This window comes from Dendrobates tinctorius, unplaced genomic scaffold (genome assembly GCF_039654945.1).
Source record: "Dendrobates tinctorius isolate UK_male_01 unplaced genomic scaffold, ASM3965494v1 ptg000031l, whole genome shotgun sequence".
Classification (NCBI taxonomy): Eukaryota; Metazoa; Chordata; class Amphibia; order Anura; family Dendrobatidae; genus Dendrobates; species Dendrobates tinctorius.
Genome location: NW_027361699.1, coordinates 6,028,759 through 6,054,726, shown reverse-complemented (window position 1 = coordinate 6,054,726; position 25,968 = coordinate 6,028,759). Strand labels below are relative to the sequence as shown.

Here is a 25,968-nt window from a genome sequence, read left to right as displayed (position 1 = left end):
TCCCCCTGAGCCAGACTCTGCAAGTCTGATCCTCTTCTTCTGTCTCCGCTCACATCTGTCCTTACAGGGACAGGAAAAAACACTGGTGGAGGTGGATGAGAGGGGCCTTTTAACTTCTTGAGTGTTTCCTGTCCCTGAAAGGTAAAAAGGATAACCTCCATGATGCTGTCAGGAGGAACATCTCAGAAAGATAAATTGCTTCATATGAGCACAGAACCTTCCTCTATAGATATGGGGAGCCTCCAACATGTCTTTTGGCAAACTTAAAATGAGCCTTATAATTTTCTGTGCGCAAGAAATGCTTTTTTTTCTGCCCACACTTTCATAAAGGCCACCTCTATGGAGTGTATGGCTTATTGTCGTCCTATGGATAGATATTCCAGTCTCTGCTTGGCAACTCTGCAGCTCCTTCAGGGTTATCTTTGGTCTCTGTGCTGCCTGATTAATACCCTCTTTGCACGGGTTAAGAGTTTTCTTGCATGTTCCTCCCTTGGCAGGTTTGTTGTTGTACCATGCTCTTTCCATTTGATGATAATAGCTTTGCTGATGCTCAGGGGGATCGTCGGAGAGTAGAATAATTTTTTTTTTTTCTCAAATAACCCAACCCTGACTTGTACCTTCCAACTATTTTGTCACTGACTTGTTTGGAGAGCTCCTTGGTCTTCATGGTGTTGTTTGGTTAGTGGTGCCTCATGCTTAATGGTGTTGCAGCCTCTGTTGCCTTTCAGCAAAGGTATGTATATACTGACAGATCATGTGACACTTAGATTGCACACAGGTGGACTTCTTTTCACCAAGCATGTGAGTTATGAAGGTAATTGCAACAGATTTTTTTTTTTTTTTTTTTTTTGGGGGGGGGGGGGGGGGGGGATTTATAGCAAAAGGGGTGAACACATATGCACATGACAAATTTTAGTTATTTGATCCCATAAAATTTATGCCTATATTTTTCCTCACTTCAACTTATTTAGTGCTGATGCATCATACACAAATTGTATTACAAAAATATTTTTTTTTTGAATCAGATCTTTTTTATTAAACATTCAGGAATACAGAAAGAATATGACATCTTATATAGCTAGTAAAAATTACATTGAGAGCAGATATTATTTAAAGGGTAAAACTCTTCCTGTGTAAGAAGAAATAAAAAGAAGAAATCTCAAAACACAGATATTTGCATAAAATTGAGCCTATAAACAACATGGCTCCACAAATAAACAAAAATCAAAATTATACATCAGTGCCTCATTTCAGCGGGAAAACCATCCCCGCCAGCCGCGCCACTCCGCATCATATTTCGCCCCCCCCCCCGCATATCAGGTCCAATCCACCCCAGCCCCCTGCCACCGCGCCACTCAAAATCTACTTCGCCACAAAGGGCACTAGACTTTATTTTCACCCCCCAAGCATCCCCTCATCGCAAGCACAACAGCAACTGGTCCAACATCGCATCCCGTACCAGTGCGCCCGAGGGGAGACCCGGTGACTCCATCCATGGCTGCCAAATTTTGTAAAACTTTCTTAATGCATTTCTTTTTAAATAAGCCCCCCTTTCCAATCTGATGACATTATTTAGTTTATTTTTAAACTCTGACAATGTTGGTGGCATAGGATCCAACCAATGATATGCAAGTATCTTTCTTGCCTGATACAGGATGCGTGCTATTCCCAGGGCCACTGCAGAGTCCGGGTCAACCCCCTCCTCCCACAAATTCAACAAACATAGACGAGGTGACGGTCGTATTGTGATATGGTATACTTGGGCTATGAGTCCCAGGGTCTGCCTCCAGAAATCCCCAATGTGCCCGCACTCCCACATAACATGCATCAAGTGGGCATCATCCTGCCCACACCTAACACATTGTTTATTGGGCCTAAGTCCCATTTTAAATAATAAGCTGGGTGTTTTATATACCCTGTGAATGAGATATATTTGCAAAAGCCGCTGGCACTCAGAAACCGCCATTTTAGGGACCTGTTCTAGAATATTGGACCACTGGTCCTCCGTCAGGGGGCCAACGTCCCGTTCCCACTTATTCTTAGCAGCAGTCAGTGGATATGTCTCCAGATGGGCAGGCAATAATCTTTTATATAATTCAGAGATAAGTCCCCTAGAAGACTCAGATGTAAGTAGCATATGTAGTGTTTGATTATGTGTCACTATCACCGGATTTGTCCTTCTCTGTTTTTCCAATGCATGTCTTAGCTGTAAGTACTGATAAAAGAAGACGTGCGGGAGGTGAAATTCTGTTCTCAATTGTTCAAAACTCTTAAGAGTATTATTTTGCAAAATTTGTGACACCAGATAAATCCCTTTATCTTCCCATCTTCCGAACCCCACCAGCTTTTTGATCTCTTGCAAATCCGGATTTCGCCACAATGGCCACAATTCCGTAGGCCCATTTATCTTCAAAAGAGACTTACCCCTATCCCACACCCTGAAAATCATAGCCAACGTGGGGTATCGTGCCCCATTTATCTGCCGTCTTCCCACCTCCAACCGGCACCCTGGATATTTCCATACCGATCCTTCCCTCACAATATCACCACCATTGTCACACGCCCCGTCTCTACCCCAACCCTTAAGATGTTGCATCTGGGAGGCTATAAAGTATATGAATGGGTTTGGCACCGCCAATCCTCCCTCCTCCTTCCCTCGCTGCAGTATCTCCAAGCGAATCCTAGCCTGTTTTTTCTTCCAAATTAATTCCCGGAATAATGTATTTATTTTTGCAAAAAAGTCCCTACAGATCCACACCGGAGAATTATGTATCAAATATAATAATTGTGGCATCATTACCATTTTGATTAAGTTAGATCTACCAATATTCGACAATGGCAGGCGACACCAAGTATGTACTTTTGCTCTAAATCGCTGCAACAGGGGCTCCAGATTCAGAGCCCGAAAATCCTTCGGGGCAGGACTAACAATTATACCCAGATACTTAAACCTCCGAACTACAGGGACCGGTATCTGCAAATCTGAGAAATCCGCCGGGAGAGGGTCTATCGGCATTAAAGCCGATTTGGACCAATTAATCCGAAGACCACACCTCAGCCCAAATTCTCGAATGACCTCCATTGCCGGCAAAATCGAGGAATGTACCTTATCTAAATATAGAAGTAAATCATCCGCGTACAATGATATCCTCAACTCCACAGTTCCACATCTGAATCCCATTATTTCTCTGGACTTCCGAATTGCAACTGCCAATGGCTCCACCGCAGTAGCAAATAGCAAGGGCGAGAGCGGGCACCCCTGTCTAGTACCTCTCCCAAGAGGAAAAGACTCAGAGACCCTGCCATTAGCCCCAACCTTCGCCACCGGCGAGCCATATAACAGCCTCACCCAATTTATAAATCTGTGTCCAAAGCCCATTTTCCGAAGTACCGCCCACAAAAAACCCCACTCCAGACTATCGAACGCCTTAGCGGCGTCTAAGGACAAAATTGCTCTTCCCCCCAACTCCCCAGAACTATGTTGAATCCCCAAGTATAGTTTCCTAAGGTTCATAGATGTGGCTCTGCCTGGGATAAATCCCGTCTGATCCTTCTGTATAACAGATGAGATAACTCGGGACATCCTATTGGCGAGTACCTTGGCCAATAATTTAACATCTGTTGATAATAGGGAAATCGGGCGATATGAATCCGGAACCTCTGGATCCTTTCCGGGCTTTAATATTAAAACTATCAAAGCTTCCCTCATAGATGGCGGGAGGACCCTCTGCCTTTCAGCCTCTTCAAATACCTTAAGTAGCTTAGGTAGCAGAAAGGGTGCATAGGTTTTGTAAAACTCGCCAGGCAGGCCATCCATTCCTGGAGCCTTTTCATTTTGCATCTGACCAAGCGCCTCCTCCAACTCCTCCAACAGGATGTCCCGATCCAATGAATCCCTATCGCTATCAGCCAATGCAGGGAGAGAGAGAGCATCCAGGTACTGCTCAATCTCAGTCTCCGTGAGACTGCAATCTGATGTGTATAGTCGCATATAATACCTCCTTATCTCACTCACTATGTCCGCACTGTCTGTCACAAGACCACCCGAGTCCGTTTTTAGCCTATTGATATATGAAGATCCGTCCTGTGCTCTAATGACCGTGGCCAATAAATGTCCTACTCCCTCCCCCTCTATAAAATATTTTTGTTTGAGGAAATAAAGTTTATTTGCTGCCGCCGACATGAGGTTTTCCCTGAGCGACCCCTGTGCCTTCTCCAAAGCTTTTTTAGTTTCTTCTGTCGGGTTGAGTATCACCGCAGCCTCCGCAAAAGACACCTCCTGGATCAGGCCCCGGGTGTAGCGTCTATTTTGGCTTTTCCGTGTGCATATTTCTCTTACAAAAATATTTAAAAGCAGGTTAAAATGTACAGTAACAAAATAGGTAAAAAGCCAAGGGGGTGAATACTCTTGCAAGCCATTGGGAACTTGGCTGGAATAGATTGCAGACACCATGGCTCATTTGCAGAGCTCCTGAGGTATCAAGACAGAAGACACCCACATGTGACCTCATTTTGGAAACTATACCAATCAAGGAATGCCTATATGGCATTGTTCAACCACCACAACCCCTTTGCATACCAGACCAATGCCCAAACCCCATAACCTCCCTCTCCAACATCACTTAAGAGGAGCTTAATTGCCTCTTCTCCAAATCGCACCTCACAACCTGTGCACTTGACCCCACCCCATCCCACCTCCTCCCCAACCTCACCACCACACTTATCCCATCTCTAACCCACATCTTCAACCTATCGCTAACGTCCGGTACCTTCCCTTCTGCTTTTAAACATGCCACAATCACGCCTATCCTTAAAAAGCCAACCCTCGACCCAACGGCTATGTCCAACTATCGCTATATCACTGCTCCCATTCGGTTCCAAACTGCTGGAGCTGCATGTCCACGCTGAACTTTCCTCCCACCTCTCATCTAACTTGCTCTTTGACAATCTACAATCCGGTTTCCGCCCCATCACTCCACTGAGACAGCCCTGACTAAAATTACTAACGACCTACTTACAGCCAAAGCAAACAGACAATACTCTATACTCTTCCTTCTAGACCTGTCCTCTGCATTCAACACAGTTGACCACTGCCTCCTACTACAGATCCTCTCCTCCTTTGGCATCAAAGACCTCGCCCTATCCTGGATCTCCTCATAGCTTTCAAACCGCACATTCAGCATCTCCCACTCTCACACTACCTCCTCATCCCACCCTTTCTCTGTTGGAGTCCCCCAAGGCTCTGTTCTAGGACCCCCTACTCTTCTCAATTTACTGTGGGCAGCACGGTGGCTCAGTGGTTAGCACTGCAGCCTTGCAGCGCTGGAGTCCTGGGTTCGAATCCCACCAAAGGACAACATCTGCAAGGAGTTTGTATGTTCTCCCCGTGTTTGAGTGGTTTTCCTCCGAGTACTCCGGTTTCCACCCACATTCCAAAGATATACTGATAGGAAATTTAGATTGTGAGCCCCATCGGGGACAGTGATGGTAATGTGTGCAAACTGTAAAGCGCTGTGGAGTATGTTAGCGCTATATAAAAATAAAGATTATTATTTATTATAGCCTTGACCTGGGTCAACTCAAAGTCCCATGGATTCCAGTACCACCTTTATGCTGATGACACTCAGATCCACCTACCTGGCCCAGACGTCACCTCTCTGCTGTCCAGAATCCCGGAGTGTCTATCAGCCACATCCTCATCCTTCTCCTCTCGCTTCCTCAAGCTCAATGAGGACAATCTAAACTCATCATCTTTCCTCCATCTCAGAGATCTTCCTTACTTATCAATCACAATTAATGACTAGAGTTCAGCGACTTTGGTCGGATCGGGTTTCATGAAACAAAATTTGTTTCAGATGAAACTCGTCCGACTAGGGCAAAAAAAAGTCGGAGTTTCGTCCGAAACCCTACCCCAATGCAAGTCAATGGGAAATAAAAGTTGGCATTGAGTGGATGAATGTCATCCGCTCAATGCCGACTTTTATTTCCCATTGACTTGCATTGGGGTCGGGTTTCGGACGAAACTCCGACTTTTTTTTGCCCTAGTCGGACGAGTTTCATCTGAAACAAATTTTGTTTCATGAAACCCGATCCGACCAAAGTCGCTCAACTCTATTAATGACATCACGCTTCCCCAAGTACCGGATGTCCGCTGCCTCGGAGTAACCCTTGATTCTGCCCTGTCCTTCAAACCGCACATCCAAGCTCTTTCTACCTCCTGTCACCTCCAGCTCAAAAATATTTCCAGAATTCGTCCTTTCCTCAACCTACTAAAATGCTTGTGCACGCCCTCATCATCTCCCGCCTCGACTACTGCAACATCCTTTTCTGTGGTCTCCCTGCTAACACCCTCGCACCTCTCCAGTCCATCCTTAACTCTGCTGCCCGACTAATTCATCTCTCTCCTCGCTACTCCTCCGCTTCTCCCCTCTGCAAATCTCTTCACTGGCTTCCATTCCCTCAGCGTATCCAGTTCAAATTACTAATACTGACCTACAAGGCCATATATAAACTGTCTCCTCCATATGTCTCTGAACTAATCTGATACCTTCCCTCACATAATCTATGGTCATCCCAAGACCTCCTTCTCTCCACCACACTTATTCGCTCCTCACCCAACCGCCTCCAAGACTTCTCCCGAATAGCCCCCATCCTCTGGAATTCTTTGCCCCAACATATCCGACTATCAACCACATTCGGATCCTTCAGACAGAAAGCCCACCTCTTCAAGAAAGCCTACAGCCTGCAATGACCCGCTACCTCCTCACCACTACAGGAGATATCACCTCAACCAACACCGGAACTGCTGCAACCCACCAACCTACTGTCTCCTCCCCCACCATCCTGTAGCATGTAAGCCAGAAAGGGCAGAGTCCTCTCCCCTCTGTATCAGTCTGTCATTGTAAGTTTGTTTACTGTAAGTGATATCTGTAATTTGTATGTAACCCCTTCTTATGTACAGCACCATGGAATCAATGGTGCTATATAAATAAATAATAATATATTGGTGTGTTGAGCATGTTGATCCCATAGGTGTTTCACAGAACTTTTTAACCCCTTTCTGACATCAAACCCAATAATACGTCCTTGTGCCTCACTGACCAGGGACGGATTATTACATATTACTGATTCTGACAGTAGACACCTAGCACTAAGTATAGCTTTCGGCACTTCAACCTCCGAAATGCTGTTACTGCAGCATTCCAGAAGCTGGCAGAGGGATGACTACCCCTCTGCCCTTGGATCAGAGACCATGTGGCATGACGCGGGGTCCCAATCGTTGCTATGGTGACCCAGTGTTGTCATAACGATATCCGGGTCATCAGAGCTAGGAAAGTTGCTTGATCATGCACAGTGCATGATCAGAAACTTTCTCTGTCAGTGCAGAGCTGACCGCTTGTATAGCCTTGGTGTGCTGTTCAAACTATCAGCCTCAATAAAAAAAAACAAAACAAAAAAAAACAAACAAATGATAGCCCTATAGTGGGACAAAGTAAAAAGTTTAAGAAAAATTTTAAATTGTAAAAATATAATTTTTTTTTTTTACCAAAGATATACATCTATAAATTTGTATGGAAAAAAAAATATAAACAATAAAAGTATACAAATTTGGTATTGCCGCATCCACAACGACCCGACCTATAAAACTGTCCCACTAGTTAACCCTTTTAGTGAGCACCATAAAAAAAAATAAAAACCAAAAGGCAGAAAATAAAGCTTTATCATACCTCAGAACAAAAGGTGGAATAAAATGCAACTAAAAAGATGGATATAAATAAACATGGTACCACTGAAAACGTTTTCTTGTCCCACAAAAAACAAGCCTCCTTACAGCTCCATCAGCGGAAAAATAAAGTTATAGCTTTCAGAATAAAGCAATGCAAAAATAATTATTTTTTCTATGAAATAGTTAGTGTAAAAGCGGCAAAAACATTTTAAAAAAAAAAAAACTATATGAGTGTGGTATCGCTGTAATCGTACTCACTAGGGATGATCGAATAGCTTCGGATAAGTGGTTATCCTAATAGCCATAGCATTTTCTGAATAGCTGCCTCGGTTACCTGGAGCGCTCCCTATAATCAGCTGCATGTGTCGCAACACATGCATGGATAGCCTGTTTGTTGAAGAATCTATATATAAACATGCACACATCTATCACGCCCCGCCCACTCCGCATAGCCACACTAACTCCACATGCAAAGAGATATATCTCTCTCTTTTTGCGTGTGGAGTTAGTGTGGCTATGCGGAGTGGGCAGGGCTTGAAAGAGAATATATATTATATACACACACACCCGGGAGTTTGGGATCCTGCGCAGGATCTTAGTTGTTCCCAGTATTGCGCTTTTCTGGACAAGGGATCTGTTGTAGCCATTCTTCCAACTTAGGCTACTTTCACACTAGTGTTCGGCAAGGCTGCAGATGGCCGCCTAGTTCCTTCTTTCTGCTTCCGTTAATGTCATGCGTCATTTTGACGCGTCCGCTGACCGCAACAAAATTCAACTTGCTGCGTTCAGCGCAGCGTCAGCATACATCCGCATGGCCTGCGTACCCAATGTTAAGGATAGGATACGCAGGACGCATTCAGACGTAGTAAAAGATAGAATTTAAAAAAAAAAAAAAAAAGGTTATTCTCAACTTCCGCTGGCCCCCAATCTCGTCTTCACGGTAACAGCATCTTCCGGTCCCAGTAATGCTCAGCGCGAAGGACCGGAGATGACGTCACTCTCGCGAGAGCACAACATCATCAGCGGTCTTTCGCACAAAGAATTATTGGGTCCGGAAGATGCCGGGCGCGTGGTGAGAGGAGGGAAAGAGTCCGGGGGCCGTCGGAAGGTATGTCACTATTTTTTATTTAAATGCTATTTTTTACAGGCTTATGGTACCCAAGGCCTGGAGGAGAGTCTCCTCTCCTCCGGACCCTGGGTACCATCCGCACATTGAGAGCTGCGTCGCCGCTGAGTTCCGTGCGTCAACCGTTGGGAGATCAGCGGCTAGCGCCGCAGATCTACCGACGGTAGCGGTGGCGTGCGTCGTTCGAATGCCACGTCAATTTGCGGCCGGACTGCGCCGGTCACTGATTGAGTGCCCGACGTCCACCTGGGCGCGACCAGACCATGCTCATGGAGTCCGTTTCTAACAGTTTGTGCAGACATGCACATTTTTGTTCTGCTGGAGTTCATGTTACAGGGCTCTCGTAGTGCTCCTCCTGTTCCTCCTTGCACAAAGGCTGAGATAGTGGTCCTGCTGCTGGGTTGTTACCCTCCTACAGCCCCCTCCACGTCTCCTGGTAGCGCCTCCAGCCTCTGGACACTACGCTGACAGACACAGCAAACCTTCTTGCCACAGCTTGCATTGATGTGCCATCCTGGATGAGCTGCACTACCTGAGCCACTTGTGTGGGTTGTAGAGTCCATCTCATGCTACCACGAGTGTGAAAGCACAACCAACATTCAAAAGTGACTAAAATATCAGTCAGAAAGCATTGGTACTGAGAAGTGGTGTGTGGTCCCCACATGCAGAACCACTCCTTTATTGAGGGTGTCTTGATAATTGCCAATAATTTCCACCTGTTGTCTATTCCATTTGCACAACAGCCTGTGAAATTGATTGTCAATTAGTGTTGCCTAAGAGGACAGTTTGATTTCACAGTTTGATTTACTTGGAGTTATATTCTGTTTACCGTATTTTCCGCTTTGTAAGACGCACTTTTTTTCCCCCAAAATTTGGGGGGAAAACAGGGGTGCGTCTTACAAAGCGGACATGCCTTACCTAGGCTGTGATCGGGGGCATCCGGCGGTTGCTGGCCGCTGCTGCGGGTGTGTCCGGTGCCGCGTTGTGTGCCCGTCGATGCCCGGGGCTCTGCCAACATTGTGCGACAGGCCAGAGCCCCGGCATTTCCTCAGTTCCCTGTGTGTAAAAAGATGGCCGCCGGCGCGTGCGCAGATGGGATCTCGGGACCCAGTTCTCGAGAGATGAGATTTGAAATCTCATCTCTCGAGAGGTGGGTCCCGAGATCCCATCTGCGCACGCGCCGGCGGCCATTTTCCCTGGGTTCCCTGTGCGCGCGCGGTGGTGCCTGCAAAAAAATGGCCGCCGCGCGTGCGCAGATGGGATCTCGGGATCCAGCTCTCGAGAGATGAGATTTCAGATCTCATCTCTCGAGAACTGGTCCCGAGATCCCATCTGCGCACGCGCCGGCGGCCATTTTTTTTTTACCGCCACTTCAGCGCATATACAGGGAACCGAGGAAGTGCTGGGGCTCTGGTCTGTCGAACAATGTCGGCAGAGCCCCGGGCATCGATGGGCACACAACGCCGCACCGGAGCACCCGCAGCACCGGCTTCCAACCGCCGGACAAGTGGAGAAACCTGACACCAGCACAAGACTCTGCAGCAGCAACAGCACACATCGGAGCCCCCCTCATCCCTGAATGCGGCCTGCAGCATCACTCCACGCCTGCCTCCTCCAGCAGCGAGCCTGGGACCCCTCTACACCGCAGCCACCAACCCCGGTAAGCAATAAGATGCAAGGATTATAAGAGGCACCACCATTTTATTAAAAAATATTTTTTCCTTATTTTTCTCCTCAAAAATTGTGGTGCGTCTTATAATCCGGAGCGTCTTATAAAGCGAAAAATACGGTAAGTGTTCCCTTTATTTTTTTGAGCAGTGTATATCTCTCTAATCTATACATGTATGTAATATATATATTTCATAGGCACATCTTGACCACAACAGGTTCCACTGCCTGTGTTGCCCATAGCAACCAATCACTAAGCATCTTTCATTTCACCAGAGCTGTTTAAAAGATGAAAGCTGAGCTGTGGTTGCTATGAGCAACAGTTTTCCTTGTAGACAGTTGTGGTAACTGAAACCTATTATTCTTATTGTTTCTATGGTGCCATCATCCTTCTGTAAAGCTGGAAATAACACAATTTATTACCCTGTTTACACTGACCACCCACTGACAAAGCCTGCAGGGGGAGCCCAGAATGAGGAATGTCTCTTTGTCTGATATGAAACATCCTCATTAACTTAAAAATTCAAACACTGATTAAAAAAGAAACAGAAGACGGATTTCTCCAAACCAGGTATCATTTTAATCGGTGTAACAGAGCGCCAACCTGACAATGTTGGCTCTAACGGGATGATGTGGGATATTAAGAGCAGCAGTCCGGTGGCTCTGATGGGATGACTTGGGATATTAGGGGTAGTAGTCCGGTGGCTAACATAGAAAAAATTTAAAAAAAAAACTCATACCACAAGATATGGCCTTCCCAAAACCCTTTCTGATGACAACTGCACATATAGCAGGATGCAGCAGGCCTCCACTAATAAAGGCAAGGAGCAGCACAGGTGCAAACTACTGATAAAAACAACCACCCCACACCTACCAGACCATGGAGGGGTTGGTTGCCTAGTAGAAAAAATGCACATAGATAAAGACTTGCATAGGACGCCAGTCACACAGGCAAGTGTGATGCAAAGTGTCTGGCTTGCAACCTATTGATGACGCCCATAGTATTATCAGGCGGGCTGCTCCAGCACTATAATATGCAACACACAGTGACAGACGCCCCAATAGACCAAGCCAACAGAAAAAATCAACCACATCCATCAGGATATCTCAGCCCTATCTCCTCAGTGCCTGGATCCCCTTCCCTGCCGCACCTCAAGCTCACTAGACATCTTTGAGCCTGTTTCAGAAGAAGAAGTTTCCAAGCTCCTCGCTTCTGCTCGTCCTACAACCTGCAACAGTGACCCTATTCCTTCACAGCTCCTGCAGTCTCTCTCACCAGTGGTCACCACTCACCTGACTAAAATATTTAACCTCTCTTTCTTCAGGTATATTTCCCTCCTCATTTAAACATGCCATCATAACCCCTTTACTTAAAAAGCCATCCCTGGACCAGAACTGCACTGCTAACTACAGACCTGTCTCTAACCTTCCCTTCATCTCTAAACTCCTGGAACGCCTGGTCCACTCCCGTCTAATCCGCTATCTCTCGGATAACTCTCTTCTCGACCCCTTACAATCTGGTTTCCGCTCTTTACACTCTACTGAAACTGCCCTCACTAAAGTCTCTAATGATTTAATAACAGCTAAATCGAAAGGTCATTGCTCCCTGCTGATTCTCCTGGATCTCTCTGCCGCATTTGACACTGTGGATCACCAGCTCCTCCTCACTATGCTCCGCTCTATAGGCCTCAAGGACACAGCCCTCTCCTGGTTCTCCTCCTACCTCTCTGACCGCTCCTTCACTGTATCTTTTTCCGGCTCCTCTTCCTCTTCTCGTCCCCTTACTATCGGGGTCCCGCAGGGCTCAGTCCTAGGCCCCCTCCTCTTCTCTTTATACACTGCCCCTATTGGACAAACAATCAGCAGATTTGGGTTCCAGTATCATCTCTATGCTGATGACACCCAATTATACACTTCTTCCCCTGACATCACCCCTACCCTAATTCAAAATACCAAGAATTGTCTGTCTGCTGTCTCTAGCATCATGTCCTCCCTCTATCTGAAACTAAATCTCTCTAAAACTGAACTTCTTGTGTTTCTCCCCTCTACTAACCTCACTCTACCTAACATCGAAATAACCCTGGAGGGTTCAACCATAACTCCCAAGCAGCATGCCCGCTGTCTTGGGGTCATATTCGACACTGAACTTTCCTTTACTCCGTACATCCGATCACTCAGTCGCTCTTGTCACCTGCATCTTAAAAACATCTCCAGAATCCGACCTTTTCTCACCTTTGAAACTGCTAAGACTCTTACTGTCGCTCTTATTCATTCTCGTCTGGACTACTGCAACTCTCTTCTGATCGGTCTCCCTCTTACCAAACTTTCTCCTCTCCAATCCATCTTGAATGCGGCAGCCAGGGTCATATTTCTGTCCAGCCGCTTCACCGATGCCTCCATCTTGTGCCAGTCATTACACTGGCTACCTATTCGCTACAGGGTCCAGTATAAACTCATCTCTCTCACCCACAAAGCTCTCCACTGTTCTGCACCGCCTTATATCTCCTCTCTCATCTCTGTCTATCGCCCTACACGTGCCCTCCGTTCTACAAATGACCTAAGACTAACATCCCCCGTAATCCGAACCTCGCACCTCCGTCTCCAAGACTTCTCTCGTGCTGCTCCAGCTCTCTGGAATGCACTTCCCCAGACGATCAGACTGATACCTAGCCCTGACCTATTCAAGCGCGCTTTGAAAACCCATCTCTTCAAAGAAGCCTATCACATCAACTACTCAGCAAGCTAACTTTGCCCTGTTCCCTCCTTCCAAATATTATTCTGAATCTGCACCCTACTATTCATCTGTCTCCACACCCTTCATGCACATGATAACTGCACTTGATACTTGTCTATTGCACTTAAACACACGGGCTGATGACCGGATCATGCAGCTTTATATGAAAATCCCTATTATAATTGCCAGACCTGAATTAACAAGCATTTCTCACCTACTGTGTCCCCCCATTTCCTTGTAGATTGTAAGCTTGCGAGCAGGGACCTCACTCCTAATGTTATTGTTTGAATTGTCTTAACTTGTATTGAATTTATTGTCTGTACATGTCCCCGCTTAATTGTAAAGTGCTGCGGAATATGTTGGCGCTATATAAATAAAAATTATTATTATTATTATCCTGCAAAAACCGATATAATAAGTTCAAAAAATTATATGTGCATTTTTTCTACTAGGCAACCAACCCCTCTCCGTGGTCTGGTACGTGTGGGGTGGTTGTTTTTATCAGAAGTTTGCACCTATACTATGGGCGCCATAGCTGACAAACTTTGTTCATGATGGGTTTCTTTTTCACTTACGGTAAAAACGAGGTTCTTCTTTTGGAATCCAACATGACTCGCAGGAATTTTTTCCGGGTACCGGGCTGCAGGTCTGACTTGTTTTTGTTCAGTAAACAACCTAGGTTTTCGAGCGTGGCAATTACCGAGACTAGTTGTTCTTTTAACTCCGATGCTGAATGAGATATTATGAGGAAGTCGTCCAGGTATGCAGGGCTGTGGAGTCGGAGCTCATTTTGGTGTAGTCGGAATAAAATGGTCCGACTCCTAAAATATATAATAAATTGGGTACAGTAGTTCAATGCCGATTGTGCTGAATATTTTTTCATAGGAATTTGGGAAAGTTATGAAATGTCCTATAAATGGCTGTTCTATGCCTGATCTAAGGCTACATTCACACACAGCGTTTCTGCTGCGTTTTTTGAGGATACGTTTTTCAGCTGCAAAAGCAGATCAGCTTTTTAAAAAACCGCATCACCTGAAAGGTTTTTGAGCTCATAGATAATGTTTTCAATAGCAAAAGCAGATTAGAAATCTGCTGTATCTATCCATTTATCCATATCTGTCTATCCATATCTTATCTGTACCAAAAAGAATGAAAGCCGGGTAGCACACAGACACACACTTTTTTTTTTTTTTTTTAGCACCAGTCAGGGACACCTCATAGCTGCCCAAATGGACGCCCAGGACAGGCATTACTCGTCTTCAGTAACACATCAACATCAATTGATAGTTGGAAATAAATAGACTGCATTCACCACATCTTAAGGTGCAGGCTTTATTTTCAAGTGTAGGGGTGTGCAGTATAAGGTTCTGCAGCAGCTGAGGTGTGCAGTATGAGATTCTGCGGAACAGTATGAGGTTCTGCCCCCCCCCCCTTAGTTTTGATCCTGGCTAAAACAGTTTCTTATAGATATGGAGAACCCTCAGGTAACCCTAAATGAAGGTCAATGGACACAGGTGGCTGAATTGAAGTAATTGCTTAATAATAATAATAAATAATAAATTTTATTTTTATAGCGCCGACATATTCCGCAGCACTTTACATTTCAGAGGGGATTTGTACAGACAATAGACATTACAGCATAGCAATAATCACATACAGTAGATTATAACAAATACCAAGAGGAATGAGGGCTTAATCACCTATTTACCGTGACTAAAAAATTACAAGCTGAGGATTTAACTCCTGGCATTTTCATATTGGAGTGGAAGAACTTGCTATTTTGCCTGTCCCAAAGAGGAGATTTAATCGCAGATGGCATTTCTGCTTCAATAAAACGGAGAGAGACACAGCTATTGGAAAATAAAATTTTTCTGACAGCTGTTTATGTGGACCCAAGTCATCGTATATTGCTTGATGATCAACAGCTTACTAAAGGAAAAGAAGCTCTGACTGAGGTAGCAGTTAGGATGAATGGCCTACAGGAGGACTGCCAGTCGCAAGAGGACTTGGGTCCTGACAGTGCTACTGCTGCAATATCTTCATCCTCATCAGATGAGGAGTTTGACTTTGACAAGTATTTGGATGATATGGAGCAGGCAAAGCGTTGCTGCAAGGAAAAAGATTTCACTCCGTCTCCTATAGCAAGAAGATTGACCATAGTTCAGCAAAATGTTTCACTTGCTCTCAAAGTATAATTCAACCGTTCATCAAAACTGACTGTGCATGAGGCAATTCCTTTATACTTGGAAATTTTTAGAGATGTTGCCCATGTGGTTACGGCTTTGCCTCCAACCCAAGTTACTGTAGAGAGGTTGTTCTCTGGCCTTAAAATTATTAGGTCAGATTTTAGGTCATCTATGAAGGAGGATCTGATGGAGGCAATTCTATTTCTTAGAACAAATTCATAGACTGCACAAATGTTATTGAGGCTGTGTGCCCACGATGCGATTTTCAAGCGTTTTGCCGCGATTTTCGGCGCGAAAACGTTTAAAAATCTTGTACAGAACGCACCCCCATGCATTCCTATGGCATGCCGCACATGCTGTGCTAATGCTGCGCTTTTTTCCGAGGCGGAATCGCATCGCGGGAAAAAAAAAAAAAAAAAAAAAAAAATCGCAGCATGCTCATTCTTTTGTGTGGAACCGCAAAGAATTGCCGCGATTCCGCACCCATAGGAATGCATGAGAATCGCTTACTTCCCGCATGTGGCTATGCCCACCATGCGCGAAGTTAAGTCTCATGTGCGGTTGGTACCCACGGTGTGGCGGAGGGGAGACTGTCCTCCAGGCCCTGGGTACCATACCCCTGAAAAAAAAAATAAAAAATAAAAAAAAAAAAAAAAAAAAAATCGGGATATATTTACCTTCCGACGTCCCGCGCTGCCTTCCCGGGCCTCAGCGTACCCAGTAATGCCTTGCAGCAAGGTCCTGTGATGACGTGGTCTCGTGAGATCGCTATAGCAACGCGAGACCAACGTCATCACAGGTCTCGCAAGGCATCGCTGGGAACGAGCGCGTCGCTGAGACAGCGCAGTACATCGGAAGGTAAATATACCCTGATTTTTTTTTAATCATTTTTAACATTCTTTTACTATTGAGGCCGCATAGGCGGACTCAATAGTAAAAAGCAGGTCACACTTGTCAAACACTATGTTTGGCGAGTGTGACCAACCTGACAATCACTTTCCAAGCGATGCTTCAAATTGCTTGGAAGGTGCTTGAATATCGCATGCGAAAATCACGGCAAAATCGCGAACATAATCGCGGTAAAATCACGCGGAAAAAAAAACGCGCGATTTCTGGGAAGGGGTCCAGTTTTCAGTGTCCGGATTTAATCGCATCGTGGGCCACATAGCCTTAGTATTTTTTTTGCTGAAAACTGGTTTTTGCCGCTTACATAGTTTATTACATAGTGAAAATTATATATATATATATATATATATATATATATATACACACATACACACAGTTGTGGCCAAAAGTATTGACACCCCTGCAATTCTGTCAGATAATACTCAGTTTCTTCCTGAAAATGATTGCAAACAAATTCTTTGGTATTATTATCTTCATTTAATTTGTCTTAAATGAAAAAACACAAAAGAGAATGAAGCAAAAAAGCAAAACATTGATCATTTCACACAAAACTCCAAAAATGGGCCAGACGAAAGTATTGGCACCCTCAGCCTAATACTTGGTTGCACAACCTTTAGCCAAAATAACTGCGACCAACCGCTTCCGGTAACTATCAATGAGTTTCTTACAATGCTCTGCTGGAATTTTAGACCAATTCTTCTTTGGCAAACTGCTCCAGGTCCCTGATATTTGAAGGGTGCCTTCTCCAAACTGCCATTTTAAGATCTCTCCACAGGTGTTTTATGGGATTCAGGTCTGGACTCATTGCTGGCCACCTTAGAAGTCTCCAGTGCTTTCTCTCAAACCATTTTCTAGTGCTTTTTGAAGTGTGTTTTGGGTCATTGTCCTGCTGGAAGACCCATGACCTCTGAGGGAGACCCAGCTTTCTCACACTGGGCCCTACATTATGCTGCGAAATTTGTTGGTAGTCTTCAGACTTCATAATGCCATGCACACGGTCAAGCAGTCCAGTACCAGAGGCAGCAAAGCAACCCCAAAACATCAGGGAACCTCCGCCATGTTTGACTGTAGGGGCCGTGTTCTTTTCTTTGAATGCCTCTTTTTTTTCTCCTGTAAACTTCTGGTACCTTAGGGCTCTGCCATTGTGACCTGGCACCCTCAAACCATTCCAGCAAAATCTGAACTCCAATATGGCGCCTCTTCCCTTCTGAGCTTTGCACTGTGCCTCAAAAGTCGTATTCTCTCACATATGGGGGATCGCTGTACTAAGGAAAAATTGCACGACAAATTGTAAGGTGCAATTTCTCCTGTTACCCTCATGAAAATGCAAAATTTGGGGGTGAAATAATAATTTTGTCCTCACAGAGTATACACCGCACACTCTCAAAATTCTGTTACTAGATGAAGAGCCCGGTATTGCCCGGGCATAGTACTTAACTGTGGATCCCGCTGTCTTCCTTAACAGCCCAGCTCTCCACCCGTCATCACGCTCTCCCCTTCCGCAGCCCCGCTCTCCACCCACCGTCCCGTTCTCTCCCTCCGCAGCCACGCTCTACATCTATGTCCCTCTCTCCCCGCTCTCTTCTTCCACAGCCCTGCTGTCCCACTCTCTCCCTCCACAGCCCCGTCTCTTCGTACACAGCCCTGCTCTCCCGCTCTCTCCCCACAGCCCCGTCTCTTCGTACACAGCCCTGCTCTCCCGCTCTCTTCCTTCACAGCCCTGCTCTCCAGCTCTCTCTGTGCACAGCCCCGTTCTCATCCTTCACAACCCTGCTCTCCCGCTCTCTCCCTCCACAGCGTCAGCCCCGCTCTCCATGCACCACATGCGGTGACGCTGGGACCAGGAGAGAGAGGCGCGCTGATTGTTAGTTTGGTCGGAGTTAGAGCGGAGCTGCAGCACATTGATTGGGCGGCCTGTGGGGGCGTGGCCTAGTGCGGGTGGCCGGAGTGGGTGAAGCTTGCAGGAGTGGGCGGAGCTAGAGAGGAGCTGCAGCGCGTGTGATTGGGCGGCCTGTGGGGGTTGTGGCTTAACGCTGTAGTAGGCCACAGTAGAAGCCGGGGACTAAGTTTAGGCCGGGAAGCTGCAGGGGAGATACCGCAGTTGGCGACGGGGAGCGCCGAATGAGCCGGGACAGGGTTGGGAGGGTGCTGGCACTATTCGGCCCCTGTCCTGAAGACTGTCTTTCTCCACAGCCCCGCTCTCCATGCAATGTCCTGCTGTATCCATCCTCAGCCCTGCTCTGCTGCTTCGTGATTGGTTGGTGACACACACACATTCAGATTTATATATAGAAATTGGTGACAAGACTTGGCAGTCATGTGACCACAAGTATGTAGTTTGCATACTACTGGAAGTGGACATCACTCAATACGAGTGATTTGATCAAGGCAGGGCATGTCTAGTAGAGATGAGAGAATATTTCAATATTTGGTTTGCATTAAGATTGCCGTATTTGCAAATACTCCAACGAGGATGGTCTGAGTGTCCGACGTCCACATATTGGGGTTGTGCTCACAGCTCAACACCGTGCAGCCAAAAATATGCTGCCAAGACTGGAGAATCCCGACATCATGCAATGCACCTGCTGTAAGAGTATGTGCCCACAATCAGGAAATAGCAGCGTATTTTTGCTGCGTTCAATCACGCAGTTAAATCCACATGTGTTTACTGAACGATGTGGATTTACAGCATCCAATACATGCTATTGTGGACATTTCTGTTGCGGAGAATAGTGTATGGATCAATGATGCTATGGGTCTGTATCTTGAGGGGAAAAAAAACAAAACATACAGCATATGGACATGGACAACGATGTGTGAATACAACCGTATAAGTATAGTAACACGTTCTATGCCATCCTCATTATATGCAAATGGAAGACTTCTTAAATAGTAAAGCTCAACAAGTATTTAAAGCACCACTCCAGTGTCATTTTTTTACTACTTCAGCGCTGATACTAATTCAAGTTCCCTACCCCTAGGAATATACTTACCAGGACCACTCTTCTGGTTGTCTTCTGCCAGTTGTGAGCTGCCAGGTTTGCTGAGCGAGCTGCAGGTCACTACTCAATGCAAGTCTATGAGAGCCAGAACGCAGTGGTCATAGATTTACCGTATTTTTCACTCAATAAGATGCACTTTTTCCCAAAAATTTTTGGGGTAAATAGGGGTGCGTCTTAAAATCCGAATGTAGCTTACCGGCGGTGGTGGAAGCAGTCGGGCGATACTGTGGGCTCTGGGCGGGGAGGAGAGTGTTTTTAGGTGCGATGCTGTCTCTGATGGCCATTTTCCTGGAGTCCACCACATTGAAACCATGGAAATGTGGGAGCTCCGGGCTGCCACAAAATGTCGGTGGAGCCCCCACACCGCCGAGTACTCTGTTCTACCAGCCTGGAATAGGACTCGCAGCATCACACCTCCGAACGCCTCCAGTGACCCCGCTCCACCACTGCCGCCAAGCTGAATTTGGACTGTATTTGACGCATTACATTTTTTCCCCCCTCTTTTCCTACTGAAAGTTTGGGATGCGTCTTATAATCCAAAAGATATGGTACAGTGAGAGTTTGAGACCATTACCTCTGCCTGCCAGTCAGTCCAAAGTTGAGGTCACAAGATGGAGGATCAGGACTAGAAGACTGTGGCTGGTGAGTATAATACTAGGCCAGGGAACTTACAGACGTAGCACCACTCCAGCGCTGAAATAAAAAAATAAAAAAAATGTTGAAGTGGTGCTTTAACAGCCACGTTTATTGTGTCCATCAGTAAAAAGCAAAAATGAAGCCTACAATGTTTATATTATGGACTCCATCTCTTTGTCTTCATCAGGGTTACATCTGAATCCTGTTTTAGGCCTCTTTCACATGTCCATTTATTTCCGGTACCTGAAAAACCTGTACCGGAAATAACCGTGTCCGTACTACGTGTGGCAACTGTGTGCTACATCAGTATCACACGGACAGCCGCCGAGGGAGAAGCGCTACAGTAAGCGCTGTTCCCCGACGGCAGGTGCTGAAGCCGGCTGTCATCATTCTCCCCTGCTCTGCCAGCGAGCAGAGAATGATAAGCGTTATGTTAAAGTCTGAACGACAGCAGGTGGGGGATGTGGAATACCCCGATCATCCGCACCTACTATCACTGCTATTAGCGGCAGCAGGTGTCGGATGACGGGGTAAGTAAGAACCCCAAAAGCCCCCACCTGCTGTCGTTCGGACTTTAATATAACGCTCATCATTCTCCTCTGCTCTCCGGCAGAGCAGGTTAGAATGATGACAGCCGGCTTCAGCACCTGCCGCCGGGAAACAGAGCTTACTGTAGCGCTTCTTCCCCGATGCTGATGCGTGTCACACGGATGACATCAATGAGTGTGGAAACATACTGACATGTGCACAGACCCATTCATTTGAATGGGTCTACATTAGTACGTCTCCGGTATGTCTGACAACTGTCACCACGCGTACCAGAGACATGGACGTGTGAAAGAGGCCTTATAGGGATTTAGAGAAACCTTTGGTGAGGGAGGACGCACTGCGAGACTCAAGAGTCAACACCACTTTATTAGAAATGGTCAAAAATGATCAGCGCCTGACTAGCATAAAGTTCAGTAGCTCCCGTAGATTGGCCGTGAAGATCCTGTTCACGAAAACTGACTGCTTTATCTGCATATTAAACCAAGTAGAGACTATTGAAAGCAACCAGCCTTTAAGATATAAAACTTTGTCAATTAACACAGCGTAAATTATTCCTGGTACATGCAAAATATTAAAACACAATTGTGGCACACATAATATATGTGGAAAAGAGAGAAAAAAGATTTTTCCTTCTCAATTAAATAAGTCCATCAATGAACAACAATACTGTTGTTGAGACCTTCCCACATATATATCTGTACTAGGACTGATAAAGACAAACTGCAAACTATATTGTAGAGCACACTAAAGACCAAGCAGTCAAATAGTCCCATAAAACATCACTTTTATTAAATATGCTTTTGTAAAATAATGAACAACAAGGTACATGGAATGAAGGGGGATAAGATGCAAACACCCAATGGCGCACAAGAACCGGACTCAAAACCTCCCAGCATACTACAGCAAATAACCCTTTGAGGCAGATGTAAACTATTACGAAGTCACAACGCCATTATCACAATCATGAAGCAAGTGCTTATATCACAGGCGGCAGACAGACTGCCCAAAGACAATCCAGCATGACATACTACCTTAGAGCTGTAGGAGCGGAGGGAAGCCGGCCCACCCCGACGCGCGTTTCGGAGCACTGAGCTCCTTCCACAGGGGGCGTGGATACAATTTGGATATAGAGCTATTATGACCACGCACAGCTATATGTCCAAAATGTGAGAGTTTTTGCCTTGATACATTAAAAATATTGTATCTGGAAATATGACAGTAGTTTCTCTCATCAGTGAGAATCGGGCCAATTATGCAAATCACACTCTGATCAAACCGTAATCGTGTTTGATCAGAGTGTTCGCATAGTGTGATCCGATTCTCTTGAGAATTCGAACTCACTGTTAGAAGATGGAGAACAAAATTTCCCCAGCGCGGGGAAATCGGATTGCACTCAGACATCAACCGAGTGCAGTCAAATGGATTCCATAAACTCAGACATGCAAAGCCGAGTGCAATCTGAGTAATATTTCAGACATGTGCACAGCTCCACAGAATAACATCGGCCTGAGTGCAATCCAATGTTTTGTTGGATCACACTCGGGAGTGAAAACACGCTGGAGCCCATGACATCACATAGGGCTGGTAAGAAAACAGTGGGCGATACTAGTAGCAGAGGGCAGTTGAGAAACATTGGGGCAAATTTATAAAAGAATGTCTGTGGCCCATAAGAACCACTCAAGGCTCAGCTTCCATTGTAGAAATCACTTTATAAATTAAAGATGGGCAGAAACTGGTTGCTATGGGCAACTAAAAGTTCCTCTCTAACTCTAATCTTGAGCGGCCTTGTTTCCCATAGCAACTAATCACAACTACAACGCTACACACACGAGCCACACACACGTATGCTAGCGAGCCGCATGCAAACCAGCAAGCCACGCGCACACTCACGCAAACCACGCATGCACACACACACGCACACCACGCATGCAAGCCAGCGAGCAGCACACGCAAACACCCACACACACGAGCACACCAGCGAGCCACACACACGCAAACCAGGGAGCTACACATGCCAGAAAGCCGTACTCACGCAGATCAGGAAGCCACAGGCACGACAGCGAGTCACGCACGCCAGCAAGCCATGCACACGCACGCGAGACGCAAACACACACACGCAAACCGGGAAGCCACAGGCACGCCAGCGAGCCACGCACGCCATGCACACGCAAACCAGCGAGCTACACACACACACATGCATACCAGGAAGCCACAGGCACAACAGTGAGCCACGCACGCCAGCGGGCCATGCACACGCAAACCAGCGAGCTACACACATGCAAACCAGGAAGCCACAGGCACGCCAGTGAGCCACGCACGCGCAAACCAGCGAACTACACACGCACACAGGCCAGCGAGCTGCACACATGCAAACACACAAACCAGAAAGCCACAGACACGCCAGCGAGCCACGCACACCAGAAAGCCATGCACACGCAAACTAGCAAGCTACGCACGCCAGCTAGCCGTGCACACAGACACATGCAAACCAGGAAGCCACAGACACGCCAGCGAGCCACGCACACACACATGCAAACCAGGAAGCCACAGGCACGCCAGCGGGCCATGCACACCAGCGGGCTACACACGCCAGCGAGCCACACACGCACACATGCAAACTAGAAAGCCACAGGCACACCAGCGGGCCACGCACACGCAAACCAGCGAGCTACACACGCCAGCGAGCCACGCACATACACATGCAAACCAGGAAGCCACAGGCACGCCAGTGAGCCACGCACGCTCAAACCAGCGAACTACACACATGCAAACACACACACAAACCAGAAAGCCAGACATGCCAGCGAGCCACGCACACCAGAAAGCCATGCACACGCAAACCAGCGAGCCGTGCACACAGACACATGCAAACCAGGAAGCCACAGACACGCCAGCGAGCCACGCACACCCGAAAGCCATGCACACGCAAACCAGCGAGCCACGCGCACACACATGCAAACCAGGAAGCCACAGGCACGCCAGCGGGCCACGCACACCAGCGGGCTACACACGCCAGCGAGCCACGCACACACACATGCAAACTAGAAAGCCACAGGCACACCAGCGGGCCACGCACACGCAAACCAGCGAGCTCCACACGCCAGCGAGCCACGCACATACACATGCAAACCAGGAAGCCACAGGCACGCCAGTGAGCCACGCACGCTCAAACCAGCGAACTACACACATGCAAACACACACACAAACCAGAAAGCCAGACACGCCAGAGAGCCACGCACACCAGAAAGCCATGCACACGCAAACCAGCAAGCCGTGCACACAGACACATGCAAACCAGGAAGCCACAGGCACGCCAGCGGGCCACGCACACACAAACCAGTGAGCTACACACGCCAGCGAGCCACGCACACACACATGCAAACCAGAAAGCCACATGCAGGCAAGTGAGCCACACACAAGCGAGCGAGCCACACACAAAGCAGACACACCCCCTTCTCATGGAATGGTGGCAACATCAAGCTTGCCATGCAGCCCCGATAAGACAAAGCTGGCATGGGCCCACGGTCACACAAGTGCACGCAGCCACACCATAATAACAGCCACGAGGTTCCAATACTTGTGCCCTGGGCTCACACGACATGGAGCGGAGGCTGCAGAGAGGCGGCGCACACAGCCGACCACCGGTTCTCCCTCAGCTCCACACGGCGGCTATTAACACCAGGGAGAGAATGAGGTAATGGGGACATCATGGCTGCTTCCACCACGGCTAGCCGGAGCCGCGCTCAGTGACATGGCAGAGGAGGCTTACCTCTGGTGTTGTTATTGCTCGCAGCCACCGCAGCCTGCTGCTCCCTCTGCCGCCCGCAGCCAGCTAGTGTCCCCTCCTCCAGTCTCCTCACCAGCTACACAGGGGAGGAACACACGCACTCCGATCCCGCCAAAACTGCCAGCGGCGGCGCGTCTCCCTCACAGGCCTCAATGTTCGGGCAGCGGCGCATCGGGCTCCCTCACGGAGTGTCCCGGCGTAATGTCAGCCAGTCTGTGAGCGGACACCCCGAATAATGCACACTTGGTGAGCCCCTATTTTCTTAGAGTGGTGCAGCCCGGCTCTCCCCTCCTTCTCTGTGAATGAATAGTAGGCTGGCGGGCTGACTTACTGCTGTGTGTAGAATAGGGGGCTTCTCCTGTGCTGCACACAGCAGCTTTGTTTTCTGCACACTCTGGGCATTGCTTTGGACCCTGATGCCCCCAGTTACCAGGCAGGTGTTAGGTGGCTTCTTGGTGGAAAACATGGAGTTTGGTTGCCATGGGCAACAAGAACAGGAGGCCTCATGTTTCTGGGGGAAGTTTCACGTAGGGTTTGTTGTTTTTTTTCCGCGGGTTTTGTGATTGGTCTACTCACACCTATGAATAATAACCACGGTTCACTTCTTTTTTTCTGTAACAGTTATAGCAAAATTCTCCAGAAGATGTGCCGGCACCTACTGAGCTTATTGTAGAGAATGTCTTCCGAGCGAAAACCGCCAGACGAGTGGACGGCGGCCCGTGTGCTAATCGCTGCACGAAACGCGAGACGCTGAAAAGCTGGGACACGCACAGCGAGCCTTCTCAACAGAGTTTCCTAGGTTTCTCCGCATAATCCCCCTAAACCGCCATCACATACCCTCAAGCCAGTTGTTTCAGAGTTTCTTGTCCAGATGCCATCTTTGCACCCTTTCTCTGTCAGCCCCGCAAAGAAGTAACGCGTCACTATATATATATATATATATATACACGGCTTTTTTTGTAAAAAAATATTTGCCGGTACGCATTTCTGATTAATTTCTCTTTATCAGCAATGAGGGGGGCAGGTGTTATTTGGAAATATAATTTCAGAATAATGCCATGTTCACACGTTGCAGGGACATTTCGGCTGCAGAGTTGGTTACAAATCCACAATGTGTCTTCGTGTAAAATCCATGTGTTACTTGCAGATTTCACCCTACTCCAATCCAGAGCATTGTACGGGGTGAAATCAACAGCGAAAGTCCGTCCAAGAATGAGCGTGCTGCAGATTTAGTGTCCTCTCCTCCATGCTGTCATATTCATGTGGATTTTATTCTGCAACAGGTGAACAGGAGTTAAAACCAAAAACCTAATTTACCTTGCAGCGGTGCGGATTCCACAGCAAAACTGCTGAACTTGTGGCCGCAGCATTGTGCACCACATGGCAATATTTTTTCTAGGAAATAAATTGCAGCATCTCTTGGACACCATTTTGTAGTAGTTTTATTTAGAAAACAAACAGCAGTATTAGTTGTGCACCAAATGACTTGATTATTGAGGCTGTATATGGTAATAATATCGTGGTAGTGCAGTTGTTACCTTTCTTGCAGCCAGTAAATCAGGGCTATCGTCCGAATTGCAAATGTCTGCAGGGGGTAAGCTTTTTCCTGCTTTCGCCGGCGTCATGTCACAGGCGCAGCAGCGATGAC

The 25,968-nt window shown here is 47.0% G+C and overlaps 1 protein-coding gene and 1 long non-coding RNA gene across 7 annotated transcripts in view; one reads left to right on the top strand and one right to left on the bottom strand.

Annotated features, from left to right (window-relative positions):
- The window catches only part of PSIP1 (PC4 and SRSF1 interacting protein 1), a 168,164-nt gene extending 143,406 nt beyond the window's left edge, over positions 1–24,758 (bottom strand). The window contains exons 1-2 of one of the 6 annotated variants that reach the window (XM_073572153.1): positions 24,303–24,436; positions 19,923–20,041 (exon numbers count right to left, since the gene is read on the bottom strand). Coding sequence is in view for 4 of the 6 variants with exons in the window: in XM_073572150.1 (XP_073428251.1) it covers positions 24,652–24,722 (71 nt within the window). In the remaining 2 variants the exon portion in view is untranslated. Of the gene's footprint in view, positions 1–19,922; positions 20,042–24,302; positions 24,439–24,651 lie in introns of those variants that run through there. The other 5 variants (XM_073572150.1, XM_073572154.1, XM_073572149.1 and 2 more) reach the window with 5 other exon arrangements.
- LOC141086269 (uncharacterized) lies at positions 24,431–25,744 on the top strand. Its single transcript, XR_012231565.1, has 2 exons — positions 24,431–24,566; positions 24,942–25,744. It is a non-coding gene; the product is annotated as an uncharacterized lncRNA (long non-coding RNA).
- The last annotated feature ends 224 nt before the right edge of the window (positions 25,745–25,968 follow it).